Genomic DNA, 16446 nt, shown 5'->3' on the forward strand with positions numbered 1-16446 from the left:
TGATGACCTCAAAAAGAGTTCCAAAATACTTGTTCAAGGTTTCCCCTATACACATGATTTTAAACAATATACATCATATGTGCTTCCCTTCTGTTCCAGGATTGCTTTTATTCTTTATGTGTGTTTCTTATTTAAACAGATTCTTAAAGGAACATGGTACTGTATTGCAAGGTACAGATGGACGCTTTTGCAAAATGTGTCCATCTAGCCTAGGTATATATTCTAGTCCCCTATTTTATGTCAAACTTATTACAGCCTATTTCAACTGTCCATATCTCTTGTGTGTTTTTCTGTACTTAGTGCTACAGGACAATCAGGCACCTGCCATTTTTTTTCCAAGCTGAGCAATTCTCGGAGTATACCGTGGGGCCAGTTTGAGGCGAAAGCAGAGAGGGTGTTGGGGAGAGATCTCGTCAATGGTGGCTGACAGATGGGACTGCCAGTCCTCCACCAGTGTCACCAGCAAGCGGTTGCAAAGTTTTGCCATACAGTGATCTGCAATCGCAAAGTGCTTTTAATATTGATGTGATTTTATAACTTTAATTATATATTATTGTGATTATCATATTGAGATAGAAGAAAAAGAAGAAGAGTTGGTTCTCATATGCCGCTTTTCCCTACCCGAAGGAGGCTCAAAACGGCTTGCATTCGCCTTCCCTTTCCTCTCCCCACAACAGACACCCTGTGAGGTGGGTGAGGCTGAGAGAACCCTGATATCACTGCTCAGTCAGAACAGCTTTATCAGTGCCGTGGCGAGCCCAAAGTCACCTAGCTGGTTGCATGTGAGGGAGCGGGGAATCAAACCCAGCTCGCCAGATTAGAAGTCCACACTCTTAACCACTATACCAAGCTATAATATTAATCCTATGTATCTTTCCCTTATTGATGTAATCCCTATATGTATTGATTTGGCATTGTTTAGCGTTAGGTTTAACAGAGCGAATGCATAATTGTATCCATTTGCTGGAAACCGCTGGCCAAAGGACTGAAAATAAATGAATTGAACTGAAATTGAATTGAAAAGGGCAGGTTACGATGTCAATGAAATACGTAAATTCCAAAAATATACAAAAATTAAAATTAAAATTATTTAAATACAGGTAAAATACTTTAAAATTACATAACTAACATTGCCTTAAAAAGTGTTCTTTAATGGGAAGGGGAGGTCCACTTAACGTAGACCTCACTGAGGACTACAGCCTAGCTAGATGTCACTGTAGGCCTCAACCACAGGAACTTGGTTCCAACACTCCAACTCCAGAATGAAATCCATCTTCTGGACCACACCCGGCTCTCAGAACGGCCATGATAAACTTTCGAAACTCACCCCACAATGGCCTTGCTTTGCACGATGCTGAGTGCCACACCAATCACACACTGCTCAGAGCACAGCAAATCCAGCAGCCAGAGGAAGCAGAATGTGCTTGGAACAGAGAGGTTTATGCTTAGCACACACATTTCTCACAAACCAAGCCATTCGACCAGTTGCAGGCATTCGCCTCCACGCCACTTGATGAGAGCAAATAACCCACAGCAAGCCTGCTCGGTGCAGCATGGTTTAGCAACAAAATGTGCGGGCTTCAGTCACAAAACACAGCCTCGAGTGTGCTTGGGTTCATTCCAAAAAAAATCCAAATGCTGCTTTTTTTAGCAAATGGGGGGTCAATGAAGCTCAAAACTCAAACAAGGATTTGGGCATCCATGTGTTTATAGACACCCACTCGTCCAATGATTATTCTAAAGCTACTTTACCCAAATCGAATTACATAGCTGACAAACTGCATAGATAAGGGGAAAAATGCAAGCAAAATCTAAAGCTGGATGACAACGCTGCCTGATACGGTCTGTTATATTTAGCACTTTAAAAAAGGAATGAGGAAAGTTGCATTGTGTGTGGGGGGGGGGGCAAAGAAGGAAAGCCTGCACCTATGCACACTGCCAGGGCTACTTCCATTTTCAGTGGGCCTTGGCAGAGCGTGCTGGGGGCACCAACCTTTGCTTGCCAGCTCCTTTCCTACCTTCTGGCCCTCCTTGACCTAGCCATCCATCCTTCCCTTACCTGCATGCTTAGTATCTAGTTATTCCAGTGGCTATACACCCTTTCATGACTGTGCTGGGCAGTGTGTGCAGCAAGGAGTTGGAGAGGTGGGAGAGCTCACAACAAGCAGATGGTCAACAGGGGAGGTAAGTGGGTAGTGGAGCAGCAACAGGGGGCCCCACCAGAAAATCTGGGCCTTTACAACTGCCCTGCCTCAAAGTATACTGACACCAGCCCTACACACTGCAACTGGAAGTGAACTATTCACATCAAGAAAGGTACTAAATCTCTTTGTAGGCCAAAGGGTTTGGGTGCATGTTAAAGCTAACATAGGATGGGGAAAAAGCATATTTCAAAATATTACTTACTGTGTGGACACTTTGGTCAAAACAGATCTCCACATCGTAGAAGTTTCCATTGTGTCTGACAGGTAGCGTCGTTCCAGACCACTGCTGCCCATCTACTTTGTTCCAGTGAAGGATCTTATCTCCAAGCCGTCTGTGGAGGGAAGCCTTGAGGATGTAGCTCCCTTGGGGTACTTTGTCTCGGACACCTCGTAAGCATTTCAGTTGGAGCTGAATGGGTTGAGGAGTTTTTTCCCAGTCAACCTAGGGGGAAGAATGAGCATTAAAAGTGGAATAAATATATTTAACTGGGATTCCTGGGTAACAAACATAAAATCTAAATGCAATGTTCCAGTGACTATTTTGCAGAGACAGAGAAAACTATTATAACAAGTGTAAAGATGTACAAGAGAGCAACAACAAAAAAGGGAGGTCTGTTCAACAAGATCCAAAAAATCAAGGGGAAATTTAAAGTAAAGTTAGGCATGCTAAAAGATCAACAGGACAAAAACATTTTTTTTTAAATGAGAACAATACACTGAAGAAGGGAAGAGCTGCTTTTCACTAATTGAAGGAATGTCAAAGCAGCTCACAATTGCCTTCCCTTCCTTTCCCCACAACAGATGCCCTGTAAGATAGGTGTGACTGAGAGAGCTCTGACAGGACTGCTCTGTGAGAACAGTCCTAAGAGAACTGTGACTTGCCCAAGGTCACACAGTTCGAAGCATGTGGAGGAATGGGGAATCAAACCTTGCTCATCAGATTAAAAGATGCCACTCTTAACCACTACACCAAGAGCATGTCAAGAAATATGGAAAATAAAATAGCAACTCACAGACTAGAAACACCCAATTTATATTCACATTCCCCAAAAAGGAAACATCAAAGACTGCAGCAACTATTGGACCATCACATTAAGTTCTCACATAAGTAAAGCAAGGTTCAAAATTTTACAACAAAGATATTACCAAATACGGAACAAGAAATTTCAGATGTTCAAGCTGGATTCAGAAAATGCAGAAATACTGGAGATCATATTGCAAATTTATGTAGATGACTGTGGCATACAAGAGAATTTCAGAAGAAAATCAGCTCATATTTCATAGAAAATTATCTTGTGTTTCACAGCAAAGCTTTTAGCTGTGTGGATCAAGAAAGGCTCTTGTTGGTTTAAAAATAAATGAGTATACCACAACATCTGCTTTATTGGTTATATAAGAAAGTTTTTTATTGTGTGGATCACAAGAAATTGTGGAAAGTCCTGCAAAATTTGGGGGTGCCAATGCATTTGATCAAACTGATATAGTTGTTCCACGAAAACCAATAAGCCGTTGTATGTACACCATTTGGTGACAGTTCAAAATAAAGAAGTGTGCCAATATTGTATTATTTTCCCCTTCCTGCTTAATTTATATGCTGAGATCATTGTGAGAGAGATTGAATTTAAAGAATCAAACATCGGAATTAAGATTGGAGGAATGAATATAAGTCATCATGCTGATGACACTACCCTCTTATCAGAGACTTACAAAGCCTAGAACAGCTGAAAGCAAGAAGTTTGGCCTTTTCTTAAACATTAAAAAGACAAAAATAATGACCACTGCAAAAAACAGACATGTCACAATAGCAATCGATGGTGAAGAGATGGAATGCATTAAATAATTCATTTTTCTTGGATCAGAGTGGTGGTTTCCATATGCTTTGGGTCACTCAGCAATGATAATCTTGAACCAACCATGGAAAAGCAAGAACATAAACTTGATTACCAAATGTAGATTAGTTAGATCTAGAGAGCCAGTTTGGTGTAGTGGTAAGGAGTGCGGACTTCTAATCTGGCATGCCGGGTTCGATTCTGCACTCCCCCACATGCAGCCAGCTGGGTGATCTTGGGCTCGCCACGGCACTGATAAAGCTGTTCTGACCGGGCAGTGATATCAGCGCTCTCTCAGCCTCACCCACCCCACAGGGTGTCTGTTGTGGGGAGAGGAATGGGAAGGCGACTGTAAGCCGCTTTGAGCCTCCTTCGGGTAGGGAAAAGCGGCATATAAGAACCAACTCTTCTTCTTCTTCTTCTATCCCATTTCTAATAGCCACTTGTGGCTGTGGAGGTTGGACAATAAAGAAATTGGACAGGAGGAGTGTTGATTAGTTTGAACTCTGGTGCTAGAGAAGGCTTTTCCATGGACAGCAAAAGTCACAAAGAAATGCTAGAGCACATAAAGTTTGATATATAACTGGAAGGCAAAATCACAAATTTTAAATCTCATTTATTTTGGCTGTATCATGCAATCCAATGCAATGGAGAGAACAATTATGCTAGGATTGGTCAGTGGTAAAAGGAAACTAGGCTGACAAAGAACACAGAGGTTAGATACAATCAAAATGGACACTGGCCAGAGCATTAAACAACTAAAAGAAGCATTGCATGATTGGGAAATCATAGCAACAGTTGACCCATAAGATCGCCAAGCGTCAGACACAATTGAATGGCTAAGAACATCAGTGAATATGGAGGGCTGATGATGAAGAAATGGAAATTGTTTAAGATGCTCTATTCCTTGGCTCCATCATGATAGGACTTCTTGTAAGTTATTTCTTCATAAGCTTACAATAAATCAAAAGTGATTTGACAGCACTTAACATACACAGGAATCGTGGTTAGCACCAGAGGAAAGGCAAACATAGCAAAAAGGAATGACACCATGGGGATTATCAATTATAGTTAACCTTTGATTCACAATCCCTTTGATTCACGAACCCAGTTTAGTGTAGTGGTTAGGAGTGCGGACCTCTAATCTGGCAAACCGGGTTCAATTCTGCACTCCCCCACATGCAGCCAGCTGGGTGACCTTGGGCTCGCCATGGCACTGATAAAGCTGTTCTGATTGACCAGTGATATCAGGGTTCTCTCAGCCTCACCTACCTCACAGGGTGTCTGTTGTGGGGAGAGGAAAGGGAAGGCGACTTTAAGCCGCTTTGAGGCTCCTTTGGTAAAGAAAAGCGGCATATAAGAACCAACTCTTCTTCTTCCTTAGAGTCTTAAATTATTTGTAGATTCCCAAGAGAGCAATCTTACTAATGAGTGAGTCTTATTAAACTCTGGACAGCAGCTGGATAGATATTTATCTTGGATGCTTTAAGCTGATTCTGCACTGAACAAAGGGTTGAACTAGATGGCCTGTATGCTTCCTTCCAAGTCTATGATTCCATGAACTCATTCATTTCTGAGTATTCATGCTTAGGACAGGACTTCAAGTTTCTGCATAATTCTTTCCACCAAAAGGACCAATCCTGCACAAAAGTATTACTTAATTTATCATGGAATAAGACAGATGAATAAATTCTGACCTATGATCCCAAAGTGAAAAGTGAGAGGTGATACATGGACACTGCCTATCTGCATCTACCCCAGATAGCACAGCTGGAAAAAGTGTGATGTGATGCTATCATATTAGTCTTTCTGCCACAAGCAGCAGCTAATAATTTGTAGTGGAGGAAGGAACAAACATGAGCCCATTATCATCATATAGCACATTTTTAACTATATGTTGCTGGGGAGGCAAGATGGGAGATGGGCATCAGTGGTACCAACTTATCTCCTCACAACATGTGGTTTCAGATGTCTTGCTCATTTTAACAGCTCTTCATCCAATCCTTGAAATAGATAAACAAACCAAATGCAGATGGGATTTCAAAATTTGCTCATTTAGGGTAACTGGTTTTACTATAAACTGGTCCTAATGGAGAAGAATGGTTTCCCTTGCTTTAAGTCCTACCCTCCGATTCTTTGTTCAAAAATAACTGACATGGGATAGAATTCTTTTACTCATCTTCACCAATAAATAGAATGACTTGGGTTCAAGATGTAGGAGAAATTTAAAGTTATGTCTGACTTCTGGTTCTTCCTTTTATCATGCATTGTTGTAACTCAGGGGTAGTCAACCTGTGGTCCTCCAGATGTCCATGGACTACAATTCCCATAAGCCCCTGCCAGCAAATGCTGGCAGGGGCTTATGGGAATTGTAGTCCATGGACATCTGGAGGACCACAGGTTGACTACCACTGTTGTAACTGACATATTTGAATGTGTTCAAGGGTATGTATGTTTCATTGTTCAAGTGGTCACTTTGGGGAATTTGATGAGAAACCCACTTCTGCTACATGGGCACAGGTGTTGCTAATTCTGAGTAAAAATTCTAAACCCACAAAAATCACCCCCCAAAATGACTTAAAATTGCAAGACTTCCAATAGTAAACCCATCCTGACGTTAGGACATATGTTCAATAGCTTTTCTGCAGACATAAAGGCTAGAAACTTGAGAAGACACAGTAATTATTTTTATATTTGCTTGTTTAGCAATATCCTGTGATCACATAGACTTACTTATGAAAGGCTTGCTGTTCATCTATGGGTTCTAGAATCAAGTATACTGTGCTTGATGTCTTTCTATAATATTTAAAATGTATCAGCTCTATCTTTCCCCCCATTTCATGGTAATGCAACCATTTATGGAAGGGAAACATGACATTTTATAGTCCACAGCACACTGTTTTAATATGCCTCATTTGACAAAGTGTTTCAAAATCTCTTGATCTTAGTCTATAGTGACCAATCATCTTAAAAAAAAATTCACCTTGAATTTCTAACAGAAAACATAGTATATTTACATATAGATAGCTTGGGGAATTAAATTAAGCAGTTAAATAAACACTTGAAGTAGTTAAACCTCTTTTGTGCTTTTTTTTTTAAGGAAAAAAAACAAATCATACTTAACAAACTAATCTGAATGCCAATTATTTGAATTCAAATTAGAAAAACCTTAATTAACAATGAAGATTTAACATTAATATTTTGGTTTAAGAATTATATATAGATATGTATACACACACGTATAGGAGGAGGAAAAAATTAACATCGTATGAATGAATAAATAAGACAATCTTTCTGAAACCTCAAGGCAGGATTACTGATGCAGGCAGACGGAGTTATTAAACACATTCTAAATTAAACGCCTCCATGAATTTTATACTGAAATATATTTTGATAGTTTTGCATGCCAAATGTGACATTTTGTATTTGAGATTCATCTTCCGGAGTAATTTTGGAAATGTCATACAAACAAAGATTTTGTCATTTAACCAATGGAATTACTATGCATGGCCAGTTAGCCTTCTCTCTTTCTGGCTCTTCTGGTTGTTTCAAGTCAGCAAGCCATAAAAAATCTTTATCTCTCTGAAACACAGCAATTTGGAAGATAATCGAATAGTGACTGGGGGGCAAAAACGCCAGTCTGAGGAATTATACCACAATCTCTCTTGCATTTACAACCTTCCCTCAAAGCGAGTGTCAGTTGAGGAGGGAAAAGGAGATAGGAGATTCATCAAATCTCAAGCTTGTCTCATTTGCATGGTGGCAAAGCTGCCTCCCTTCTTCTCCTGCAGACAGGCTTTGGCTGGACGGTGCTGACGAAGCAATTCGAGGAACTCCAGCCTTGCCAAAAGGAATCACAGTTAATATTTTTAAATGTTCCCGTTTAAGCATAAAGTTGCATCTGTTGAGATGCGTGCACTTAAATCCCTCAAAGTGCTAATACGTAGAAACAAAACCAAACAAGAGTCAAGGGAAAGCTTTCAGACGAGGAAGTCAATGTAATTCATCTTGTCGTTCTGCAGTTTACATTAAGAGAAATCACACTCCCCTCCTCAAAAACACACTCCCAAACAACCCCTACTCACCTTCCAGCAAAGCCCCGCTGCCCTACTTGATTCATTAGTCAGTCCTGCAAGGTTACCAAACTTGGCTGCAATCCCCTTTTCACAGGCATTTGGTGCTTTCAATGCCCGACTTTCTTCCTTGCTTCAGTGACAAAGAAAGAGGAGAGAGAGAGAGATTTAATAAAATGCATAAATTAAAGAGAACCTTAACCCTTGAAAACGATGTGCATTTTAATGCGTTTCTTAAATACATATATATAATACCAAACGTAGCGTGGAGGGAAGAATTTGGGATAGAGGAAGGTTTAGGTTTTGAAAAGTGGCAGAGGAATATGAAACATGAACGCTTACCCTACAACGTCGTATTTGGTAGCCTGGACTGAGGCCAAAAGCACAATGGGCCACAATCCAGCAAACCCTGCAAGTTCATGTTTACCAGACTTGTATTGCAGATCAGTGGGACTACTTTATGCCCCCCAGAGGAACCTGCGATCAGGCATACCAAATCTACTCAAGATCCCCTGGCTATGGCATGTATGCTTGTCCACTAACTTAGATGGATTTTTTTTTGTTAAAAAAGGGATTCAACAAATTGAGTGGTGGGAAATGAATGAAAGTTAATGAAAAGTTAATGAAAACAACATGGAAATCCACTGGGTGTATACTCTGAGATACAAGGAACAGTCACTCACAAGGAAAAGGCTTTTTTTTTTTTAGAAGGATTGAGGATGCAGAAGAAAAGTCAATAGGTTTCCAAAGGAGAACTAAGAAGAAGAACTGGGGGGGGGGGGGGATTGTACTCTGCTTTTTACTACCCGAGTCTCAGAGCGGCTTATGCTCGCCTACCCTTCCTCTCCCCACTTCAGGCACCATGTGAGGTAGGTGAGGCTGAGAAAGCTATGAAACTAGCCCTAGGTCACCGAGTTGGCTGCATATGGAGGAGTGGGGGGGATCAAACCCAGTTCTCCAGATTAGAGGCCACCACTCTTAACCACTGCACCAAGCTGGTTCTCAAGATTTTCAGCCATGTTTGTATTTTTGCTTTAATTTACCCAAACAAAAAACACAAAGGTGGAGACTGAGACAACAACCTGACCAAAAGGGGCTGAGATTGGAGCTAAGGGGTTCAAGTTTGTTCTTACCTGAACTCTTATTGAGAAGGCTGTGGCCATCTATGATCATATGAATCTGACTGAGACCATATCAAGCAAGCCACTGGTCCAGTTAACTCGGTGTCGTCTAGCCTAAGGAGCAACGGTCTCAGACAAAGAAAGGTCTTCCCCAGCTCCTTCTATCTGAGATCCTTTCACTGGGAATTTCAGGGACTGTAATGCAAAGCACACACCCTGAGCCATGCCCCCTTCCTCAGGGTCTGGATCAAAAGAATGCAACAACCTCTCACTGAGGCATGTGCAACACATGAAAGGTTGTGGAACTTATGCTTTACAGTTTGCTCAAGGAACTCTAAAAAAAAAGTTGCCAGAATAAGTTCCAAAGTCTGGTAGAAAGAAAAGAAGGAAGATTTTGGAACGTGTACACTGAGCATGTTTTGAAGATGCTTATAACATGTCAAAAGAATAAAACAAGATCAACACCTTATAGCATTAATATTCAGCGTACATTAAAAGTCAAAATGCTCCTGCATTCTCTCCAGGGGTGGTGGTGGAGTGAATTGCTATGATGTGATTGACAATGGTGTACTGATACTATTGTCTATGTAGGGAGGGAAGTTTGCTGATGGTATTCTGTAGGCCTCAACCATAGGCCTGGTGGAATAAGCCATGCAGAACTGTTTTAAGTCTTGTAAGGCTCTGATCCCTCTCAGAAGACCAATTCCAACAGGGTAGCACCAGGGCAGCAAAGGCTCTGGCTGAGGCCAGTCTTACTTCTCTAAGACTGGGGATCTTGAGCAGATCATAGAATCATAGAATAATAGAGTTGGAAGGGACCTCATGGGTCATCTAGTCCAACCCCCTGCACTATGCAGGACACTCACAACCCTATTGCACATTGACTGAACCTGCCACTCCCTTAAGCCTTCACAGAATCAGCCTCCCCGTCAGATGGCTATACAGCCTCTGTTTAAAAATTTCCAAGGATGGAGAACCCATCACCTCCCAAGAAAGCCTATTCCACTGATTTAGTATACCTGGTTGAAGATTCCTATGGGGGACATAAAGAAGAAGGTAGTCCCACTGGTTTGTTCTGAATGTCAATTAAGGAGTTTCACTGAAACAGCTATGCAACGTGGGCCAGATCTATTTGCTGGGGTTCTAAATCAATTTTTCAGAAACCGTGCACCACAAAGCATGCAAGATGTGCTATGCAAGATGTGCTAGGAAACAGAGAAATATGTTACATTAATTTAGTGCCCTGTGATCACAAAAGTATTCACTTACCTGTTGTGTCTCTGCAAGATTTACTGCCCTAGATTTGACTTGTTCAATTAAGTATTCTCTATCTAGAATAGGTGATTGATTTCTGCTTTGCACCAGGTGTCATTAATCCTTTGATTAGAGGAACGGTAGATTCATATGCCCTCAGAGGAGGGTGCCCATTGCATCTCTACATGAGCCATCCTTCTACATAGTTTAAAAATTAATATTTCAATAATGGGGTGGTAAAGAGTACCACTAATTTTAATTCATACAAACAAAAAGTCTATTTTACTTCTCCTAAGTATGGGGGGGGGGAGAACCAGACAACTGCCCTTCAGGATCTGTAGCTTCCCACTGTTTTCTGACTCAAAAGTGAGGCAAAGTTTAAGCTCATTACTCTAAATCCAGAGTTGCGGCACCTCATGTCTTGACCTTCACTGTCTAATTCCAGCAACCAAATCATCCTAGCAAATCTCTTTTCCCAAGAAGAATGGTGTGTTTGGAACTTTGTACTTATTTAGTTTGCTCATGATGGAAATTATTTCACTTAATTTGGTTAGAGCTACATTGACACGGGGTTCATTAGGACACCCATTTGCTTGCAATTCAATTTAAAATTAAATACACTTTGTTGTGGATTTTATTACTTTTAAACTACTGTATCTATTGCCTTTATTAGCAGCTAATACACAATTATGAAGGTAAATAGTTTTCCATTACTTCATTTGATCTCTTTTAGGGGCGTATCATTTGTCTCCCTAATTCTTCCATGAAGCTAGATGTTGGTGCCAGTGAGAGTAATTCATTTCACCTCTTTCCCTACTGCTGAACCCTCCTATCCAGGTTCCATTTTTCCCTCTTTGATTTCCAAAATCTGATTTTGAGTCATGTTCATATTGTGTTGTTTTAATTGTAGGTGGACTTATTTTAAGTTACTTGCTGCATTCATGCTGTTTTCTCCTTATGCAAAAGATAACAAAAGGGAGAACTCAAAAAGTTACACAGTTAATCAACCTTGTTATTTTATTCTGAGTGTATGAAGGTGCTGAGTTTATTTAAATAAGTATGAAATACAGATTTTTTTTCTCTTTCCTTCAAGTGGGTAGCTGTGCTGGTCTGAAGCAGCACAACAATATGGAATCAGAGTCCAGTGGCACCTTTAAGACCAACAAAGATTTATTCAAGGTGTGAGCTTTCGAGTGCAAGCACTCTTTCTCTAACTATGAACTGACCATCATAGTCTGAGGAAGAGTGCTTGCACTCGAAAGCTCATGCTTTGAATAAATCTTTGTAGGTCTTAAGGGTGCCACTGGATTCTGATTTTGTTTTGCTGTTCCTCTTTCCTTTTGTGCAACCTAACTGTGCTGTAATACCTGTTTCACATCAATAGGTGTCACTACACTACCACTAGCACAGCTAACAGTACCAGAACAATACAGTGATAAACTATAAAGAAACATCTTTGGGAAACATTTTTATAGTAGAGAGAGAGAGAATCCTTTTTAATTATGTGTGTGCTTTTTTTAAAATCCAAACAAGATTATATTTAAATTAATAAAACAAACATCTGGCCATGGGGAGAAAAGAGGCTAGGAAAAAGCAAAAGAGCGGATTTATAAACTAACTTTTCCATATAGTTTTAAGTATAAATAATCAAAATCAGAGGAGGTAACAAATATAAAATTAAAAGAACAGAACTTTAGAACAATTCCTTGCACTGTGACACAAGACTGCATACCTAAAATTAATCTCAGATTAGATTATTCTGTTTGATGTGTTATGTACCACAAACAAAAAGTGAGGAAAAAATGGGGCAACATATAGCATGCTAGTCATACCTGTAGTCTTGTGGGAAGGACTATGCCTCTGGCAGTGAGCTGAGTTTTGTACCCTGATTTTTATTACCTGATGGACCGTTTATGCACTGGGAACTTCACTGCCCCAGCTTCTGTGCAGGAGCACAAATAGGGGGTGGATGAGGTGCACCAGGCCAAATGCTCCCCCATGTGGGTGCAGGAAGAGGTGGGGCAACCTGCCAGACTAAAACTCCAGCCTGCAGCCTGGCATGAAACCTCCAGTGCGTAAACGGTCATGGAGTCTCAAATCAGTTTATAATCACCTACCCTTCTTCTCCCCACAACAGACACTTTATGAGGTAGGTGAAGCTGGGGCAGCTCTGAGAGGAACTGTGACTGGCCCAAATGTCTCAAACGGGCTTACAGTCGTCTTTCTTTCCTCTCCCCACAACAGACACCCTTCCAGGTAGGTGTGACTAAGAGAGCTTTAAGAGAACAGCTCTCTGAGAATAGCCCTAAGAGAACTGTGACTGGCCCAATGTCACCCAGCTGGATGGATGTGGAAGAGGAGTAGGGAATCAATCCCAGTTATTTGGATTAGAGGCTGCCGCTCTTAACCAAGTTGGGTGTCCATGCCATATTCACCATGCAAAGAATAAAACACCTATATATATTTTAAATTATTTTAAATTATTTAGCCATGTTAGTATGAAGCAAATGAACAAAGTTTGACTCCACTGTTTAATTCTGGGCATAACAAAATTTTATTATCACAAATGTAACCTATGAAGCCAGTCCTCATTGCTTAAACAAATAGGTTGTGACATGTGAATTTAAATCCTGGATTCATACAGATGTATCCTGGATTTTTTTAACCATATATGAAAGCTAGCAGAAGTACAGCAGCCTCGCTGGTGGTTGTGGTTGGGAAGGTGTCAATAGATCTGGGGGGTGGGAAGCATTTTTGACCAATTATTTATTTTAGAATTGCCTTGAGTGTTGCCAGAAAGCAGTGTGTGTATATTTTTAATCAACAAATAGAAAAAAATCATTATTTAATTGATATATTTATCTCACTGGCCTGAGGTGGTTTACAAAAAAATATATAATAAAAATAAAATTAAAATTCAGCATAAGAAACCCAGCCACAACATAAAAAACAGACCATTGAGCAGCTTAAAGTAAAAATTTCAGGTTAAAAGAGAACTAAAACAGTGTTAAAAGACCCCTGGATGAGAAAGGAACTTTGTAACCTTGTGCTGCTTAAGTCTGCTGTATTCCTTCACCTCTTCAAAATGGATCTCTTTACAAGTTCTGAATCAATGCCGGTTTCATCATAGTTCAATGACGAACATCATAAAAGGAACCGAGTCACCACACCACTTTCTTTCTCTTGAAGATTAATTCGTCCCCAATCACCTGGGAGTCTTCAGACAGAGTATGTTAGAAAGGCCAAGACATTCTATTAATAATACATACCTTGGTGAGACCTTAACAAGTTTTGTATTGAACTTTGTGCGCTGGAAAATATTCTTCTGTTTTAAACCCTAAGCGGAAGAAAGTTTTAAATTTTAGGAGTCTACAGAGCACACTGTTTTATGATATTTATTAAATCATTATAAAATTCAAATAATATGGCAACTTTTATATATACTGTTTTAGTTTTCTTACATGTGTAGCAGAAAGACGCAGTAGAAACCTGAATTAGTAGAACAGAGTGTACCGCTTTCCATGGAGCTGAACAGCCTTTTTCAACCTTTTGACCATGGAGGAGCCAATGGAATAATTTTTCAGGCTCCAAGGAGCCCCAGAGGTTATGTCAGTTGGCCACGCCTCCCTGCCACACTCCCCAGAAGCGACATGCCACCGGAACAGGCAGGCTCAAGGAGGACTGCGGTGGGGAGGCAGGAGGTGGTTTAAGGCAGGAGTAGGCAGCCAGTATGAGCCTCTTGTGGCGCAGGGTGGTAAGGCAGCCGTCTGAAAGCTTTGCCCATGAGGCTGGGAGTTCAATCCCAGCAGCCGGCTCAAGGTTGACTCAGCCTTCCATCCTTCCGAGGTCGGTAAAATGAGTACCCAGCTTGCTGGGGGGTAAACGGCAATGACTGGGGAAGGCAATGGCAAACCACCCCGTATTGAGTCTGCCATGAAAACGCTGGAGGGCGTCACCCCAAGGGTCAGACATGACTCGGTGCTTGCACAGGGGATACCTTTACTTTTACCTTTAGGCAGCCAGGCTCCACCGCCTCCCAGGTGCAGAAACCACGAGAGAACTCACTCATGCTCAAGAGGGGGAAAGGGGGAGCAATGGACGTGGCCGGTTTCCTAGCTTGTGGCTGAGTCCACTAAGGCAGAAGGGGGAAAGCCATGGACCCCTGGTTGGGAGTCCCTGGAATAGAGAAAGCCCCATTATTAATGCTTACCCATGTAAAAGGCTCTTGCATTTTTTTTTAAACAGCACATCTGGGGGAAAGGTTGCAGCTATGCCTTCCCATACTAGTTTAACAAAACAGGACTCATCTGAAGAGTACAAACTTTGCTTTTTTAATTTCAGGTTCTGGAATTCTCAAGGTCAGGATCCGGAAAAGTTAACTGGTGCATCTGGAGGGATGGGTGCACGGGCACATGCATAAAACCTGCCCACCCAGCCGAAAAGGGTACCATTGTCAGAGAACCCATGATTAGGGTTTCTAGCTCTGGCTTGAGAAATACCTAAAAATATTGGAGGGTGGAACCTGCGGACAGCAGTGTTTGGGTAGGGGACTTCAGTGGGGTATAATGCCATAGAGTCCACCTTCCAAACCTGACATTTTCTTCAAGTGAGCTGATTTCTGTTGCTTGGAGATAAATAGTATTGGTGGGAGGTCTTCAGCTGCCACCTGGAAGTTGGCAACTCTACCAAAAGGAGGGGGGGGGTCAGTTATCTTCTCTCATTTCTGAAGGAAGATGTGTTCAGGCCCTGTCTTCTGCTTCAGTGCCATCCCAAATGAAGCATTCCTCCACTCTTCCTTAAGACCTCCAGTCTGCAGTCAGGTTGAGGAGGGCAGGCAGGTCGGATCTCTGTTTCAATATTGCTCTGTTGTGGATATTAACTTTAAATCTGTTTAGGATGTTTTGACACAGCAGGCCTAAGAGTTTACTTTTAGGTCCTTGTGTAAATGTGCAAACATGCATTTATCCCCTGCTCCCACAGACAGACACACACACACACACACACACACAAACTGCTAGCTAATTTATAGTTTTCAGCCTTGAAGGATAACTTATGAATAAATGGCTTTATGCCCAGAATAAATCCAAGAACAAATGGAAGTGAATTTTCAACAACCATTCTTTGGGATGCTGAATGGTATTTTACACCATGCCTTTAGAGAGTACATAACCTGAAGGTTTAGTAGAATCATGTGTTGACCTATATAGTAGCTTCTATAAAAGCTGCCCACATTCCATAACCTCTGAATCTCTCATACCTGGAATTCAGTGAAATCTGCTTTCTTCTTTTTCTGCAAGCTCTTGGTAGGAAGTTTTGAAACCTATACTTTTTTTTCTTCAAGTCTACTCGAGCAGGATAGGAAGGAGATGTATACTTGCGTAGGATTGATTTTCGTGGGGTGTGCCAGTGCTTTTGTATCTATTTAATGTTTTGTTTAATCAGATCTAGAGTGATCAGATTATTTTTAAATAGATGACTTAGTTAATAGATTGACTGTTTATTGGCAGGAAAATGTAGGGTTTCACTTTGAACGTGGAACGAACAAATAAACAAACCTGAATGGCTTCTTTAGGGACTGAGAGCCGTGCTCTGCAACGATAGAAGAACCCATTCAGCTATCATGTCGCTCTGTGATTTAGTGATTAACGTTTGGCTTTAATGCATCAGAAGAGATTTTAATCTTCATGTGTCTCTTTAAGTAAAGCCCCCTTTCAGGTGGCTCCAAGCTGGAGATCTGCCTGAGTCAAAAGTCACAATGAGGTTTTTGGCAGCTAAACAATAGTGGGGAAAAACTAGGCAGAGGAACTGGGGAAGAGACTGGAATTCTCCACCAGAGCTGTGAAATGTACACACTGCATCCTCTCCCAATGGCTGTGCAATATATGAAGCCCCCCCCCCCCACACACACACACTACTGCCCATCAAAAAGACATTTGCCAAATGAGAAACTTGTCAGAAACCAAGG

At 41.2% G+C, this 16446-nt stretch overlaps 1 protein-coding gene across 6 annotated transcripts in view; it reads right to left on the reverse strand.

Annotated features, from left to right (window-relative positions):
- The window catches only part of LOC143845107 (uncharacterized), a 246604-nt gene that overhangs the window by 121116 nt on the left and 109042 nt on the right, over positions 1–16446 (reverse strand). For all 6 annotated transcript variants that reach the window (XM_077353168.1, XM_077353167.1, XM_077353166.1 and 3 more), the window contains 3 exons: positions 13751–13818; positions 8119–8239; positions 2407–2646 (listed from right to left, as the gene is read on the reverse strand). In XM_077353168.1, the coding sequence (XP_077209283.1) occupies positions 2407–2646; positions 8119–8239; positions 13751–13818 (429 nt within the window). The remainder of the gene's footprint in view (positions 1–2406; positions 2647–8118; positions 8240–13750; positions 13819–16446) is intronic.

This window comes from Paroedura picta, chromosome 9 (genome assembly GCF_049243985.1).
Source record: "Paroedura picta isolate Pp20150507F chromosome 9, Ppicta_v3.0, whole genome shotgun sequence".
NCBI classification, from domain to species: domain Eukaryota; kingdom Metazoa; phylum Chordata; class Lepidosauria; order Squamata; family Gekkonidae; genus Paroedura; species Paroedura picta.